This window comes from Heliconius melpomene, chromosome 10, assembly GCF_056956725.1.
Source record: "Heliconius melpomene rosina isolate 202511_hmr_F chromosome 10, ASM5695672v1, whole genome shotgun sequence".
Taxonomy (NCBI): domain Eukaryota; kingdom Metazoa; phylum Arthropoda; class Insecta; order Lepidoptera; family Nymphalidae; genus Heliconius; species Heliconius melpomene.
The window spans coordinates 6757764-6776804 of record NC_140398.1 but is presented as its reverse complement, the minus strand read 5'-3'; the positions used below and the strand labels follow the sequence as shown (position 1 = coordinate 6776804).

General features: G+C 35.1%; 1 protein-coding gene across 4 annotated transcripts in view; it reads left to right on the top strand.

The window, feature by feature from the left end:
* Nucleotides 1-2528: 2528 nt before the first annotated feature.
* LOC146535362 (cell adhesion molecule Dscam2-like) overlaps nucleotides 2529-19041 on the top strand; it is a 31415-nt gene continuing 14902 nt past the window's right edge. For all 4 annotated transcript variants that reach the window (XM_085191240.1, XM_085191241.1, XM_085191242.1 and 1 more), the window contains exons 1-9: nucleotides 2529-2740; nucleotides 9138-9239; nucleotides 11256-11436; nucleotides 12782-12915; nucleotides 13753-13920; nucleotides 15354-15494; nucleotides 15733-15850; nucleotides 16339-16555; nucleotides 16654-16867. In XM_085191240.1, the coding sequence (XP_085047366.1) occupies nucleotides 9197-9239; nucleotides 11256-11436; nucleotides 12782-12915; nucleotides 13753-13920; nucleotides 15354-15494; nucleotides 15733-15850; nucleotides 16339-16555; nucleotides 16654-16867 (1216 nt within the window). In that variant the 5' untranslated portion in view covers nucleotides 2529-2740; nucleotides 9138-9196. The remainder of the gene's footprint in view (nucleotides 2741-9137; nucleotides 9240-11255; nucleotides 11437-12781; nucleotides 12916-13752; nucleotides 13921-15353; nucleotides 15495-15732; nucleotides 15851-16338; nucleotides 16556-16653; nucleotides 16868-19041) is intronic.

The window sequence follows — 19041 nt, the reverse complement described above, 5'->3', positions numbered from 1 at the left end:
GGACGCCGTCTCCGCTACCCTCCCCGCCCTCCCTCACACCCGCCCCTCCCTACTGCACCCCCGCGCCCGCCCTCGCGCACTCCACAGAGATCCCTCTCAATTTAAAACTGTTTTAATTTTTTCGCCGTCTCCATTTAAAGAAAGCGCTCGCCGAGTCATCAGGCCTTTGGACATTTGCATAACTCGCGAAGAATGGGTGTCCGGGGTCCCCCTCGCTGCCTCGCTTCCGACGGCGACGACGATAATGGAGACGAAATTGTTTTAAATGTCTAAAGCACCTACTATTTCGATTTTGATAAATTAGATTCATGTCATGCTTTTAATTTCGAGACATTTGAATAGATGGAAATTGTAAAGGAATGACGAACGCAAAATGTTTTGCTCGAGCAACTCGCACAGTTAAATGTGTTTTGTAAATTATTGCCGCTAAGAAATTTTCTATATTTTATGTGGATACTTATTTTAAATTTCGTGTTTTTAATATGATATTGTTGTAATTGACACGTTTCGTTCCACATGAGAACTTTCAGGAAAATTTAAGTAATTTTTTTTTATAAAGTTGTTTATAGGTACGCGTGTACCTGATGAGATAACAAATTATATGGATAATTTTTCTATTCTGCATTTTTTATATTAACAAGATCAAATATTAAACATATTACACAAAATATTTAAACAACCCGGTGTAACTCTATTATGCTCTTGCTATTTATGAAAAGCACATACTATATTCGATTCCTACTCGGGGACTTAAATATTTAATATTTTCATTTTATTCGCTCTGATAACGAGGCAAAACGCGGTGTTGAGTTCCGCAACTCAACATGCGATACCTGCGTAAAGTGGGGACCGGAGCGTCTTAACACTAAGTTCACATATTCCCACTGCCTACCCTGCTATGTGCGGGATAAAACATGAATTTAAAAACATATTATAATATAGAACGTATGGTGTATAATATAAGTCTTCGCATAGAACTTCTACATTTTTAGCAAGATTAAAAAAAAATCTTAATACTCAAGTTAAACAAAAGCATTGCCAAAGCTTAATAAGTTCTTTAATATAAAAATAAAAAAAGAGAACAAACGGCTCTTCAACATTTCTCAATTAATGTTAACATTAAACCCTTAAGACTCAAGAAAAATAAAGATACGAAGACTGTATTAAAAGTACAATAATGAGAATAGTGTATTTGAGAACTTGAGAACGACTTACTATTACTTACGACTTCTGCTGGAAATCTGAATTCTTTTAAATTTATAAGCTATTCCTATTTTTATAGCACCACACAGCAGCGTAGGCAAAGGAAATCTAAGTGTTTAGACACTACCACTTTCCGCCGACTTCTGGAGGAATTGTGTGTTTAGTGGAAGAAGTACGGTGTTTAGCATCGTACTTTTGCCTTGACACCAGTGCGAAGAAATGAAAATATAAATTTAAATAAATATTTCATTTCCTCGAGTTGGGATCGAACCCACAACCAGTCGCGTTTACAGTCACACTTTGCGAAGTGTGGCTGTACCTAGAGGCAGGGGACACTCCTACGTCACGACTGGCCTCAATCTAATAATTTTAATATTATATTATATATTGTATAACATTTAAAAAAACATACGCGATGACATTTAAATAGATTTACCATTTAAATGCTGATTGCTGTAGGGAAATTTGAACACTTTACAAACTTTACAACTCTATAATTATATAATATGATCCGCATCCGACTCGCATTGTTCTCACCCACTGTCGTAGAGGCTGTCATTATCTTCAAGAAAACTTAAGACAATATTGAATATCCGCTAAATAGAATATTAAACGACTTCTCTCAATTTATAGGAACTTTCACTGGGAGTGGAGCTTTATTAAAAGTATATTAATTTCCTCTTGTCTCTTTATTCATGATTCCATTATGACTGAGGACGCTACAGACAGCTCCTCGTCAAACAAACTGATCGACACAAACTTTTAACTACCATTGACTACCATTACACATTGTAAGAATGTATCGCAAGTTTTGAATCTAACTGTATGAGACTTTTCATTTAGTAATACTAAATGACTATATTAGATCAGAAATTATTTGATGAATAGAAACATTTTTATTTTTATTAACATTTTCTAACTCTCTGAAATATAATACATTTTCAATTAAATACAAAACTTATATACGGCGTTGAATTCCGCCGCTCAACACGCTTCCAAAGAGTGTCTTAACATAAGGCTCCCTCTGCCTACTCTACTACATCCCGTATGTACAGTGTGAATCTAAAAAAAAGAATTAAGATATTCTTTTTTTCTCTATTCCTTTTATTTGTAACATTATTAGATATTCTAATAATATTAACAATTACTAAGTTCACTTACACTCAGAGCTTGGCATACTTACCTGAATTATACCAATACCCTAATAGTAACAATGAATAATAAATATAAATATATTACGTAGACGTAGAACGTACACTCTAGGACACGTAACCGCTCGTAGAGCTTCGTAGAAAGTTTCGTAGCGCCTCAGTCCGCTACCGGACGCGACGAGTGGCGGACGTGAGTCGTAGCAGCGCGGTAGTACTCCTCTACACCTCGCCCGCGAATATTATGCACTTTTGAAAATAATACTTGTAAAAAAATATATTTAAACTTTTCTTATAATGTTCTAAAAAATTGATTTGTGATCGACTTTTGTGTAAGTGTTGTGTAATACGAGATTGTGCTTCAATTCATAGTTTATGAAATATTTTAGGTAAGTATAAACTAAATTTAAATATAAGAATTTGTCTATTAAATATTTTAGTGAAGTAAAATTTATTTTCTCTGATTACTTTGAACTTGTCACCTATATTATTTAGTAGGTCTTATAACTTTTGAAATAATTGCGATTTTCTTGGTAATTATATTTTTTTATAAGTTAGCGTTCGTTCAAACCGTTCAAATATAAAATTAAATGTTTAATGTATACTTTGAAGATATTTAAGACAAGACTGAGTGTGAGGCAGTGAAGTGCTTTTGTACATATTTTATTAAATTCGTCGTAACTTTCCTAAATTTAACTCGTAAACTCACAATTTATTGATGATTAAGAAGTAGCTCTAATATAGACATAATTTATTTTGTTACAATTTACTTGGTACTAATTTATAAAGTTACTTTTGAAAGTGATGAAAGTTGGCACTCCTATAAAAGTAGTAGTTAGAAAGCTCAAACCAAATTATAGTCCAAGTAAAATACTAACGTTATTTAAGTAATAATTAAAATATCTTATTGTCTTTGTGTGTAACTTTACAGCTTGACATTGACGAAATTTGTAGTTTTATCGAAAGTTGGCGTTGAGAATCTTTAATTCGACAAAATTCGAAAATACTCTACCTATCCTGTTGTGCAGGAATATGTATAAAATAATTATGAATATGTAATACTAGCTACCCTAACGCGGCTTCGCCTGCTTAGATTTATTGTTATGTTATAGCTTAATTATAATATTCTTATTATATCATTGTGGCATGTTCTAGTCTGATATATAAGCAATATTACGTAAAGTTTAATCTAATTCCGTTCAGTAGTTTTTGCGTAAAAATGGAACAAACATCCATCCTCAAAAACTTTTATATTTGCAATTATAGTAGGAATAGTAAGATTTAATATAGGTACATTTCTTTAGACTAAGTCCACTCAACGCTATGCTTCGTCTGCCAGAGAGGAGAAATGAAAATAAAATATAATAATTTCCCCTATTTGGGATCGAAGGCTCAACCGTCATGTTAACAGGTTGCCCTACTGCGCTATCATCTCCTTAATAAAAGTTTCAATAAATTTTTGAAACCTGACTTGGTTCCTCCAATTCACATGCAATGACTTTGCGGCGATCGTTATTCCGCGTCGATTGTTATTTTCTTTTACTTTAAACACCAGATGGGATGCTCCTTTGCTGCAAATTACTAGTACTAAAAGATACTATTTTTCTGGATCTAATTAATCTGGATTTCGTGTAACGTTAAAATTAATATTACAAGTATAATAAATACATTTTAAGAAAATTGTGTAATTGTAGTAAAAAAATTAAAAAAAAAGTAAAAAAAAAATTTTAAGTTAAACGGTTTTATATTGCAGATAAATGTACTAAAAGCTAAAAAATAATTTCATAGAAATTATGATTACTAAAATTTAATCGTGGGGCACGTCCAATATCTACAATTGAAAGACTTAGCGTGAGACTTCACCCACCTAGTGGTAAGTAGCAAGTGTCCCCACGATTTTATTTTAGTAATCATAATTTCTATGAAATTATTTTTTAGCTTTTAGTACATTTATCTGCAATATAAAACCGTTTAACTTAAAATTTTTTTTTTACTTTTTTATTTTTAAGTTTTTAGTTTTTATTTCTCATGCTATTCAATTCGTTGAAATGAGGCTCGATGTCTCATTATTGCAAGGTTAATGGAGAATGTTACGAACGACCCCCCCAGAGGTCCAATAGAGGGACAAGGCTATGTACAACAAGATGTGCCTGAATCTTGAGGGGAAAACGCTAACGACATATCATTTTTATCCACCTAGTGCCATACAGTTCTCGGCGCGCTTTTACCTTTTACCTTGGGTGGTACCCCTAGTGACGTATCATTTTTAGGCACCCTATAGCCACACAGTCCTCGACAGGATACCAGATCTTGACTTAGGTGGGAGATTCATATTGTAATTGTGTATAGTATACTGTATTATACTTACCAAGTCCTTTATTTTGATACCCATATTGATGGGATTGAAAACTACATTATCCGCCATTTTGTAGCAGTGGCCATCTTTGATTTTGATTTTGTATAGTGCACTGAATTCTACTTGACAAGCCCTTTCATTTGATACCCATATTGATGGGATCGAAAAAACTAACTTATCCGCCATCTTGTAGCGGCGGTCATCTTGGATTTTGATTTTGTATAGTCCACTGAATTCTGCTTGACAAGCCCTTTCATTTGATACCCGTATTGATAGGATTGAAAAAAACTAAGTTGTCCGCCATCTTGTAGCGGCGGCCATCTTGGATTCACAATAATATTGAATATGGATAATTGTATTGTCACCAGAATCAAAGGCGTATACCAAATTTCAGATCAATCGGTTAACGGGAAGAGGGTTAAATTTCAATTACTAAATTTGACCCAAACAAACAAACGGGGTGAGCTAAATAAAACCGTTTAAAAATAAGTTAATAACTCAGCCCGAGAAAATATTTCAATATATTAAAACAAAATATAAAACGTTTATAGAATAATTGTAATATATGTCTCTAATATAGGTAAATAATACTTAAGAGAATGGCTTTATTTAAAAATATATAATTTATATCTTTATTTATTTAATTTCCTCGCTCTGGTATCATGACAAAACGCGACTTTTTGTTTTGCCACACAATGAGTCTAAAATTGAAAAAGGAATCGAGAAACGGAGTGTCCTAACACTAGATTCTCTCTAATATTTAGATTAATAAAAGATGCTATAAGTATTGAAACTGAGGATGTCGCATTACTGCGAGTTAAACCGAAACTTCCAACAAACAAGAAACTAGGGCCGACATTAGCAATTGCAAGCGGAATTAAATTATCTCGACGCGGACTTGGATGGAATAAAACTTATTATACAGAACACGTCACTTCTCATCACGATCTTTCAAGAAACTTAGTTGAAAAGAAATATTAACAACTTTCTTAGAACAATGGTTTTCTGTCTATACTATAAGTACTAGAAAAATGAAATTTCTTCTTAAAGTAGAAAATAGCAATAACATTTTGAACAAATTGAAACAAATTTATGAAAATATTTTCATACATTATTAATGTTTCTTCATTTTATAGCAAGAAATATAACATTAATCGTTTAAAAACTTAATTCACATATTTAATATTATTATTTGTTTTACATTATAATTGAAGTGGGGCGTCTTAACACTAGGTTCTCTTAAAAATAACGAATCCGTGGTTTTAGACGTAATAACATGTAAATTATTCTTTTCCCTTTTTAATATGATTTGAATATCAAATAGCATTTCTCAAGCTCTTAAGAAATGCTACTAGAGTGCTGTAACATTATACGTATAATTATAGAGTAGTGCTCTTAACTTAAAAAACGAATAGTTCTTTAGACTAATTGCGGTTGTTTATGAATGTAAATTTATGTGAACATTAGTAAGTCAAATACTACCGGTAAGAAGTATGAAACAAGGTATGATTATTACTAGTTTTAAAATAATAATAATATTAGATAATATTTGTAACTAATAGATTTATTGGAACGTTTACTAAGTATTAAGCTTTTGCAGAGACACTATATTCTACAATTTTATTCGAACGTATATTTTTATTAAGATCGAATAAGTCATAAAAAGAGCGAATCAATCTTTTTTAAATCAATTCAATGTAATATAAAAATATCTCGTAAAATTCTTCTTTAAAGTACTTATTAGTTTCTATTGGTCTACGTAGGTCTCCAGTATATTACCCGCTGGTCGCTACAGCGCGCTACGGTCACACTATACTTCTGGTATATTATACACTGTATATAGATTATACACTATATATTATACACTGTATTATAGTAGATTACATAGATATAGGTACAAGTATTTCCTAATCCATATAAAATAGCATAAACTGGAAAAGATCATAAATTTAATATGATTTATCACACTCATAAAGTACTCAATAGCCGACTGACGCCAAGTTTTTAGAGGCACTAATGTATGACTCACTTTCAGATAGTACAGTACGGTCAACAAGTCGTGCCCTGAAGTAAGCTGTAGATGGCTGCGTAATTTTGATTTTAGGATTTCTCTTACCTATGAATACTTTTCTTTTTGAGTCAACAAGGCGCTGAGTTCAGAAAACAAAGAAAACAAAACTTCAGGTCGGCCACGACTTGTTAGCCGTACTATAGTAAGCGCTACGTCAAGAAACTCTATTGAGAGTTCAATAAATGCCCTTTCTTCAACGGAACACGGGCTAGTACTCTACGATTTATTACACTTTGCTTCTACTGAAAGCTACTTAGTAGACCGGATAGCACCTTTAGATAAGTATGTTTTATTTTAATATAATAATATTTACATTGTTTCATAGGTTAACTTGTAATTTTGTTCGTTTACTAAATTATTTCAAATTTCTATTCGTCGAATTCGTTTGAGTCGTAATCTTTTAACAAAATAGTCATAGAATATTTTTTAAAGTAAATAAAATAAATGAAATTCAACGGATTTTCCCTAGCGAACCAACCTTCCGTTAGAACAACATGTAGTAGTAGACAAAAAGCCTATTCCCAGCAATTACTGAGATTACTCTCATACAAGTACATACATGTTTGGTCCATACAGCCTCCACTGCAGGTTTGAGGGGCTCAATACATCGCGCTCTTTAGTGGCACGGCTCTAGTGCTACGAGAGACCTACTCACTCGGTATAATAAGCTTCGTAGCGCTACGATACTCGTACGTGCTGGCTCGTATCGATTACTATCGAGATTTTAAATACGGTAAGTAATATATTATAAGAGTACGTGAAACTTAATATAGTATAAAAATTCGATTAAAATAATTTATGGTGAATTTAATTCCAATATCTCTCATTGGCATCTCTTTATCTTGCATATAGCAGTATAAGCTTAGAGAAACTAGTGTCAAAATACTCTTTTTACTTGAATTTCAGATATTGCGTGTTCAGTAATAGTACTCCAGGTCGCATTTTAATTTATAACAATGTTAAAAAATATAGATAATTCCACCATAAGATCATTTTCCCGAGTGGGGTTAATCTCATGATCACTTTTATTTTTTGTTTCTCTTCACGGTTCAGTTTTTTAGAAAAAAAGTATTTTTATTTAATTTTTATTTAAAACCATTAGATTTTTTTTATTATGCTAGCTGCAAATATATATTTTTCTTCATATTTATTAACGAACATAATATGTTCTTAAAAATATACTTAAGAAAATCTTATATTAAACTTTTCGTTTCAATTTCTCTAAGTTTCAAATATATAAGATTACATAGAAATAAACTGACAGTGTACTCAGCGAAATTACCACCTGCCCTAGTTTAATATGACACTGTAGTAGGACGCGTAGTTTCAAAATGATTATGAAGCTTTAAATAACGTATGTAAGCTAACTATTTTTTGTAATACATTTTGTTTTTACGTCTAGAAATCAGCTTCACAGTTTATCCCGTAAATAGAAGGATAGGATTCCACTTTTCAAAAGAAAACACCAGTTAATTCATTCCTCCGAGTGGGGATCGAATCCACAACTGTCGCGTTACAGTCACATCCTTGTGCACCACGACGCGACGGCCTCAACGTCGTCTAGTGGAGAAATTTTACGAGTCAAGTTTATTATATATAGGCTAGAATAAATAAATATTAAATATTAATATTATGATATTTTCACTTTAAATTATAATAAATTTATTACCTGCCGTTTCCAAGAGCTATTTACACAATAATCTCGTATAAAAACTACAAACAAGCAAACTACCTCAATGTAGCGAAGAACATCCTGTCTAATGGATCGTTAGTAAACTAATTACTAGTCTTATGTACCTACATATACCGGGTATTATAGTTCAAACTTCTCTATACAAGTTTTACACAATAGTGTAGTACCTATATAATTGTATTTCCTGGCGAGAGAAGCCTCAAATGTGCCCGACGAGGTCTACTGCATTGAATATTGTTTTAATATAATTGCTGTCTTCCTCCTGTGACTATAGGCGCTTTTAGAATATGAATTGCAAAATGTCATATAACATTATAAAGAAAAGTGAGTTCGATTCTCACTTTGGTAATAAAATCCAATATCTAGGAAGTTGGGCGGTGAGTGGAGAACTCTAGGTTCCTCTTGCCTACCCTGATATAAGCGTGATACAGCGGGTAGCTAAAAAAGGGATCTACTTTCTGTTCTCATATTTAAAGCTCGTTAAAATCATAACACAAAAGTATATACTACTATAGATAATATAATACCAAATTGCTTATTTTCGGCCAACATCTGCGTTAACCAATTTAGCGGAAACCTGCGTTAACAAATCAATTATAGTACATTTTTTTCATAAGTAAACCATTTAATATTAACTATATAGCACTTATATTTGTTTGTCAACAGATGGAGTACATGTAGCAAGCAAGCCGTAAGCAGCTGCCGCTCGGGGACGCGCCGCCATCATGATATTTACACTTCTACTGGCACTCGGATGCTTTCTTACAAGTGAGTAGAGACGTCGCTTACAAATACACTACGATGTATTACATGAAATAAAGTTACAATTTATTTATTATTACAATTTAATTAAATTATTTAATATATTATTATAGTCGTATTTATCTAAGTTCCGCCACTCAACACGCAATGCTTCCAAAATGCGGTGGAAAGTGTCAAAACAAAGGAGAACAAAGTGTCTTATCACCAGGTTCTCTTTGCTACAGCGTGAAGCTAAAAGTTATAATAAATAATTGTTTTGAAAAAATATAGAAAAATAAGTAAATATATAAAATACATAAATACTAAAATACATTGAAAAATTCAATAATATTGGAAACAACTTTACTAGGTGTCGTAGCACGGCGTAGCGCCTACGCCACTAGAGAACATATTAATTTCCCCAACTCACTTACCCTTTTGTTACAAACTAAGTTATTAGCAAATAACGACTCGATCGAAAGCTTTTAGTTTCATAATTAAATCTCGAAACATGGTCTGATTAAATCAATTGCGCGGAACGATACCGACGCGACGCCCCGAGCCGCGTGCGCGCTTAATTAAACAATTTTATACGAGCCGGGGAGCAAACGTCGCAGTTAATTACTTCTATGAAATTCAATAACTTTGACTGGGGACTACTACGTGGATATTTAATATGTTGGAGGCCTGGGTGCCGCTTGTGCCGCCATCTGGACCGTATACAGTATGTTTAGAACGTATACGATATGTACATATGAAGATATTCGTATATACTAAATTTTACTGTAGCCCGCATATAGTAAGGTAGACAGAGGGAAGCTAGTGTTAAAACACTCCGTTCCCCACTTGCTATATCCAACTTAAAGCAGGCTAGGTTGATGGAAGCTAGTTTTAAAAAACTGCGTTCTCCACATCTACGGAATTTTCGAGAATGTGTTGTTTGGAGGAACACAACGGTAAGCTTTATCTTGTTACCAGAGCAGGAAAATGAATATATTAACTAATGCATTTCCCCGAATACGAATCGAACTTACAACCGTCGCGTGTACAATCACACACTATGCCACTGTGCCATAAAGGACTCTATACATACTACATACACGTATCTATCTAGATTTCATGGTTAATTATATCAGTAAGAAGTTCAACAAGCAAACAAACTTTTGGAATTACACATTAGAGGACAATCGTGTCGGCTCAAGTAACCAACTCTACGTTTTTTTTGGGTCAAACACTTCGAAACTCTACTTTTTCCGAGACTTTTAAGTGGCTTAAAGTTAGTCGTTGTTTGTGGAAAGAATTTTTCCCAACAGTATTATGAGGTGTCGGCGATGCCGCCTCGCGGGAGTGCTCGCCTTGTTTCTACTAAACTGTGACTTGTTGCAAAGTGCTTTTTGAACTCGCTAATAGGAGAATTATGATATTGAATAAGTTGGGTTATTTATGTTTTTTTATTATTAAGGTTGTTTTACAAAATAGGTTGTACACGTTTAGTATTTTATGCTATACAAGTATTATTTAGATTATTTTTGGTTGGAATGTTTCTTTGATTTTTTAAAATAAGATCAAAAACCAATTTTATTATATTTAAAATTATTGACCTATAGACTAAGAAATATACGATACGATACGAGCAAGTAATGTGGGCTGTAAAGATGTAAACTTATCACAATATTATTTTTATGCAAATAAATCCAAACAACAAACTAAGCAACGAATAATTATCTTGAAGGATAACAGATTAAAATTTATAACCATGTTGTCAGTACGAGCCACCGTCACAGATACGATGTCGGCAAAGTCTTCACAACTTCTATGACGTGCTCCGCGGATATTATTAAAGTTAGACTAAAGCTAAGTAAGTGTATTGAAATAGATAATTTTCATTTTAAAAATACGTGTGTTGTAAACGCCGAATTCTGGAAGCATTGTGTGTTGAGTAGTGGAAATCAGGGCATTTAATATTTAATTTCTTCCAGTGGAATTCAAACCCACAACCTTTACAGTCTAATTTATTCTAATTGGAAATATTGCCTAATTTAGACGTATCATCATCTAATCTCGTCCGGCTGGGTCCCTCCTTCACGCTGGAGCCGCCTGCAGTGGTGCGCTACGCCGCGACCGCCGGTGCCCGCGTGCAGTGCGCCGCGCGGGGCAACCCGCCGCCGCGGATAGCCTGGCTGAGCGAGGACGGCAGCCCCCTGGCTGATGTGCCAGGGATCAGGTATACTATATTTTATCTATATGTCATAGTTTTATTTGTTTTTTTAAGTTAGAACTCTAAAGCCATAGCAGCTGTTTTTGTAGGTACTATAATAGTGAATGTTTGTATTTAAAATATTTGCGTTCCCCACCTCTGGTAAGACAAATTCTATTTATCGTACTCTTTACTATTTTAAAGTGATATTCCACGCTTAGGAATGTTTTCTGAAAAGTATCTATCGTACTATAATTATACGGGATAGTGTGGAAAGGAATTTTGGCCCTAACTTTACCCTGTTAAACGGGAGAATAAAATTGCTGAAAAAATCTAATAATCCTTTACCTTATCTTACACACAATTTAAAAGTTCAAACTTCACTAAGAGTAATATAAAAGACCAAAATGATATTAGCCAAAATTTAAAGAGAGTAAAGTGCCAAAGGCGGCCTAAATTAACGAGACTTATAAAACTTCGGCGATAAAGAACGCTTGAATAAAATTAATGTTAGTTTTTGATGCTATTTTAAAAAAATAGTAACGTCTCAAGATATTACGAAATTCTTACGATTTATCAGAGGAGAACAAACAAACGCTAATGACAATGATTTTTTGTGAAGACAGAGAGAATAATGTGCGGAACCAGCGCGACGGAAATTAGAATTTGTCTCTTATAATTACGAGCAAGACAAAGCACCGCCATTATCGCCGACTCAATTCATATTCGCTTTAACGACTTTGCATTTTTAGAGGAGATAACCGCGCGGTCGAAAAAGAGCATTAGTTCGATAACTGAGAAATATTTTATTATCTTCATGGCTTTTTACTTATAAATTTTACGATTTTAGCTTACGAACGGTTTGAGTTTACGAAATAGACTTTTTAAATCATTCAAGTTTATAAAGCTTTTAAAATTAGGCTTAGTTGAAGTAAAGTTATGTTACTTCATTACGAGTAAAGCAGCATTGTTATTTCGTAGAAGCAACGTTATATTATTTCATTAATAATGATTTTTAATAAAAGAAAAGAAACGGGTTTTTATCTCTACACAGTTTATTTACTCATATATTTAATTTATGCATTATTTTATAACACAACCATATAAAAAATATAAATTGTAAATGATTTAGGACATTATAAGATTGTTTTTCTTGGCATCTTAGTCAATGATGACGAGATCAAATCAATATCTTAATAAAGGCGTGAGGGGTAATCAAAGGAGATTTTACTTCGCGAGTTTTGTAAATGACATCTACTGACTAACAATCAGGTTAAGTTTTGTTCAGGTTAAGTAAGATAAGTAATTACAAACTGAACACACTGAAATCCTTATTCTCTAATATACGTTCTCGCATCGTTGTATCTGCCAGACGCATCTACGGCAACGGCACGCTAGAGGTGTTCCCGTCCAGCGCGTACCGTGACGTGGCGGCCAGCACGGTGCGGTGCCGCGCGGTCAATCCGCACGGTGCGCTCATATCCAGAGATGTACTGTTGCATCCAGGTGATTATTATAATGACTAAAATCAAATATTATATAATTTACTGCTTCTAAATTAATTAAATGGGATATTGAAGGAAGAATCATAATTTTATCCCTATATAAAGAATTGAATAGGTGGCCGTCACAGACAGTTGGCACAGTGACAGACTGAAGACTCGACGGGTGTGAGTTCGATTCCTATTCAGAAAAAAGAATTATTTGCACTTCCTCGCTCTGGTAGCCAGACAAAGCACGAATTTGAGTTCCGACACTAAGTCTCGAACACTAGGCGGTGCGTAGGGAACAGAGTGTCTTAGCTCTTAACTCTAGATTCAATCTTCTTACCCTGCTATGTAGGCCAAAGCGTGAAGCTAATTTGATTTAATGTACTAACTATTGTAAATTTATAATCAATCAATCAATTACTATCCCCACTGTGAGAAATAAATAATTATTTATTTTTTTCAAATCCGATAATAGAATAGCGACGGTAGCTGAGGTTCATAAATCTATATATATAAAATCGAAAGGTCACTCACTCATCACGAAATCTCAGAAACTACATGTGCTAGGAATCTGAAATTTTGCATAGGAGTTATTTATAGGACGTAGGTGCTCGCTAAGACGGGAATTTGTAATATTCGATTTCTAAGGGGTTGTTTTTGGGGTTGAAAGTTTGTATGAAACTTCGTTACTACAAATGCTAGGAGTCTCAAATTTTGCATAGACGTCACTAGGACGTAGTCATGCAGACAGAAATTAATAATAACATAGTTCACGCGGGTGAAACCGCGAGCGGGCCGCTAGTACTAAATAATAATAAGGTCATAAATAATTTGTTTTAATTATTTCTCCAAGTGGCGGACACAAAGTGGGAAGTCCTGCTGTCGGGCGCGTCGGTCTCTGTGGGCGGAGTGGCAGCGCTGGCGTGCCGCACCTCGCCCGAAGCGCACGCGGCGCCTCTCGCCACGCCCGCACTCTTCTACCGCGGGGAGCGGATCTTACATGTGGATACACCTAACCCTGGTAACATATTCATTCTTATTAGCTTACAATTTAGGCAATTTGAGTAAACCAACAAAAATTAGATGTGAACTAACAACAAAACATTTAAACAAATTCATTCATCGACAGACATCCATTTCGATAAATTTGTACTGGATTTGAGTCTGATTATACCTGTAATAGAATTATTAAAAAGAAAAAGAACACTTAATAAATTAATTAACTCTAAACAAAGCTTACCAAAGCAATAACTACAAAACTACATCTACTAAATAAAACTGCTACATTTAAATGAAGTCTCTTTGAGGGCAGCGCTGTTTTATCAGCAAATTCTATTTTACATTAAAATGAAGTAACTATTCATTACCGAGAGGCAATTAAGGTGGCAGCGATAAGTCAAACGTTTCTTTTAATAAGACCAGTGAATTACAGTGGCACGTAAACTGTCACGCTAGTGCGGCGATAAATCTATCCGGCACGAGTAATGTCCCCGAATGCTGACCCTGCGGCTCGCATCTTGGTCTGACTTAGGCTTTAATTAATACTGTTGATCGCACTGGCTGATATCACTAATTTATATGGACCTATGATAATTATTTCTATAATTTCTATTAAATTAAAGTTACAAAAAAAAAACTAAAGGGAGACTCGAGGACCAGAGACTTCTGCAAAGTGTTCGAAACGTCAGGTTTCCAAAAATGTATAATATTATTAAAAATATACGCGTTTAATCCGATTAAATAGTTTTGTTTAAAATGTGTTCTAGTCTATCGTAAAAATCAAAAATCTTACTTGAATTGTTTCATAAGTTTATTCTCACTTCATTGGAGCTCACAGATTAAAGAGAAACTTTCTCAATAATAAATATCGCCGAGAGCTAGCAAAATTCTAATTTAAGACGCTCATAAAACTTTCATGAATGTGTAAAATTAATTTATGGTTGAAGAATATAACAAGGATTTTGCACTGAAGTTCAATTTTACAGCTCCGAATATATGAGAAGAAGAGATCCTAATTAACGCGCGCCCGATAGCGGGGCTTGCTCGACAGCATATTTATAGCGCGGGCGAAGTAATATTAATTAAAGCAATTTCTCATCGGAGACTCGAGACGTGATGAATGGCCGGATAAGACTTGTTGTAATCCCGTTCAAGGCCTGATTCCGGCGTTCTCTCCGACCGACATAATAGAGACGTGTAACAATAGTATCGTCTTATCTACGAGCATAATCATTACGTCAATTCTTATGTTTATTGCATTTTGTATATCTTAGGTTTCGGTTATGTGATGAGGTTTCTGTTTGGTATCTATATAAGCCTAAGGTTTTATATACCAAATTTAACCAAAATCTACCTAAAATTATTAATAATTTTCAATTAATTATATTTACCGTAACATATAATATATTTGTTGGTACAAAAAAGCTTTAGATATATAAAATATATCTGTCATAGACGTCCGGTACCTCCTGGCGGGCAACGCGCTCCTCATCCGCGACGTGTCTCCCGCGGACTCCGACGCGTACAGCTGTCTCGCGAGACACTCGCTCACCGCTCTGACCAAACGGTCACGGCCAGCACACCTTACAGTGCTACGTAAGTCATAGTATTCTTTTAATTTTTTATAATATTTTATGGATAATGAAATACCTAGACCTAAATAATAAAATTTTCTCCCAGATCCTAATTAACATCTTTCATTTTAACAATTTATAGAATCAAATTATAAATTATTAGTTATGATTTGGTACCACTATGGAAACACCTTTCAAATTTATATCTACTATATTTATAGCAAAGCAAGCAATTTTACTTAATATAAGAGGGGTTTCAGCGAGCTCTTCAAATTCGGCACCGAGGCTGGTAGCGACCGAGAGCGAAGTGAGCATACCAGCCGGCACTAACTTCTGCATGCCCTGCGTCGCGTCCGAGTACCCGCCGCCCCAGTACACGTACGTAACAACCCTTCACACCCTTATTATGTCCACTTGTAAAACCATACCGTGATTGTAATTATTTTATTTAATGCTCTCTTTTATAATTTAATTAATTTTATTTTTTGATGAAATGTTTTAAAAAAAAGTACAGTATTTTTTAGCAGAAATCAAAATATTATAAATATTATTATTGTTGACCAAAAAAAAAACCATATAAAATACCAATTTATACGCGACAGGTTGTAGGTTCGATTCCCACTCGAGAAAACTAAATATTTAATGTTTCCATTTCTCCGCTCTGGTGTCGAGGCAAAAGCGGGGTGTTGAGCTCCGCTATTCAATACACAATGCTTCCAAAATTCGATGGAAAGTGATAAGCGGAGTGTCTTAACACTAGACTCCCTATGCCTAACTTAATACAAGCAGGATACAGCGTGAAGCTGAAAAAAAGTATTACTTGCTCGATTAATTTTATTGTTTTTTCAATACAATCTAAAATATAGATGGTACCGTGAAAGAAACGGGCGCCTGCAGCCAGTGGAGCCGTCCGCGTCGGTGTGGCTGTGGGCGGGCGGCGCAGCGCTGTGCTTCACGCGCGCATCCCGCGACGCCAGCGGCGCGTGGCTCTGCAAGGCCTACAACGTGTTCGGGGACGCGACCGCGCAGATGCGAGTCGACGTGCAAGACTCCTTCACTGTTACTGTAGATCCAACGGTTGTGGTATGCTATTTCAAATTAAAAGTGTTTTATATGGCTTTATAAACAAACTTATTTTTTTGTCCCCGAATGAGGTATCTCAATATTGTCCTTTCTCACAGATAGCGGAAGCAGGAAGTACAGTGCGTTTGAACTGTACAACCAGCGATCCAAGCGCGTCGTTGCGGTGGGCGCACGATGGTGCGGCACTGGCGGGCGCGGGGTCGGGCGTGCTGGTGCTGCGCGGGGTGTCGCGCGCTCACGCTGGCGTGTACCAGTGCCTCGCGAGGAGGGGGACGAGAACTGAACAGGCTGCTGCTGAAATACGGCTAGGAGGTTTGATGCTGTTTTCTTTGTATTTGTAAAATTTGTCTTTGTGTAATTGTCGTAAAATTTGACGTCAATAATCAGAATGGGACCGTTTTTAACAATATGATATATTTGAATATACTAAGCCATACTCTCATAGACTCCCAAAAATTAGAACAAAAGGTTATTTTTATTGTCATAATAAATACTATCCGTAAGAGAATTTAGGTCAATATCCGTGGACCAGTCGAGCGTACATAAGATATGACGCTGCACAACTGTACACGCAAACTCAGGTGAAAAGCAAAGAGACCGCAACCTGATGTGAAGGGAGAGAGATGCAAGACCTTTTGTCGGGAGTCGTTACCTTTGTAAAGCGAAATACTGGAACCCAATACCGATACTGCAATTCAAGACAACAAGATTTATAAACGTATAAAGCTAAACTACGAGAGCTTCAGGATGATTGCGTAAATTGTCATTAAAATACTTATTACGTACAATTTAATTAAGTTACTAAAATTAATTTTACGAGTACATAACAAAAAAATGTAAGTTAAATTATATTAAAACCCATAATGCTGTTGTATTATGGGCTTACATAAGTAAATGAGCTGTTGACCTCTCAGTGTCGGTGTCATCATCTGATCCTCACTATAAACCTATCTAAGGATCACTCGGACCGATCGCGTTATCCCTATCACATAATCATGATTAACTTGCCGCAGCATCCCGAAACTAATTAAGCGCGTGTGTCAATCTCCCGACCCCAATTAATAAGTAGACCCGCCCTGACCGTCCACATACATCTACTATACGACGACCGACGGGTGACAGAGATTTATGGATATGTTTAAATTGTCTTGCTCTCACCTGATCTCCGTTTATATCTTAGGACTTTTATTAATGGCGTTCAGAATTATTACATTAGCAATTGTTTTTTGTTTACTTAATGATTATTATTGTTATACATATAAAAACATCTCATTGAATCCATTGTGGCACAAGGGCACAAGCTTGTGACTGTAAGCGCGGCGATTGTGGGTTCCATTCCCACTCTTCTCTTCTCTCTTCTTCCTGGCATTAATCCCATCTATTCCCAGGGTCTGCCTTCCTACTCAACCTACTCCACTTTGCACGGTCTTTTGCGTCCTTGGTGGTTAGACTATGGTGGTTCCCTTCCCACTCAAAGAATAAATTATTATTTAAAAATATTTTCATTTCTTCCCTCTGGCGAAATTCGGCGGCAACCTACCCCGCTATATGCAGAATACAGCGCGAAGGTGAAAAATAAACAACCCATTTTATTGATATTACTAGTTTCTACTAAAAGTAAAGATAGTTTGTCTAACCGTATACCTAGTGAGACGTAGCGGTGTCCGGTTGTCCATTAGTTAGTTGGAAGTAAGTAATGTCGCAGCTCATAGCGTCGGCCGCCGCGCGCCGGCACCTAACAAATAGCTCTCTACTATGCTCGGGCGCTGCTGATTTATGGCCACACCCCTCCAACCCGCCTTCTCCCATTCTTCTTCCCTCACCTACCTTGGAACCACAGCGTGTAGAACTTATTCTCAATTCAATTCAACTCAATCATTGACTGATAGGTTTTAGTTTTATAAAGTTGCTCTTATACTTTTACTAACCAAGAAATACTATTTTATGATTAAAAATAATATTTTCTGTGAAAAAATATAAAAATAATCGAAAGCTCCATCCAACTATAAACGATAGGAAGGATGATGTTATTCAATTTTACGGTATCTTGCACAGGTTATTTATGATTTTCTTTATAGGAGAAGCAAAAAAACGTTACAGTCTATAAATATTTTCATATTTGCATTCAACTTCGCTTGGATCCTCTCCAAGTGAAGTTGAAAGTATTAAACTTAATTTTATATTATTACATTTTTCCTTTCGTGCATCGTTTGCTTATTGTGAAGTTCCTGAAACTTTTGCACTCGATATTACATTTAATTTAAAGACAATTCTCCTATTAGTAATCTGTACTCGGGAGGACGAATTATTATTAAGGCAAAAATAAAACGACCCGGCGTTGAGTTTCACCATTCAACAAGCAATTCCTCCAAAATTCAGCGAAAAGTGGAGGAGAGAGTGTTTTAACGCTATGTTCCCTCTGCCTACCATGCTATATGCAGGATACAACATTAAACAATTTTTTTTAATTTAAAAGTTTGTTATAA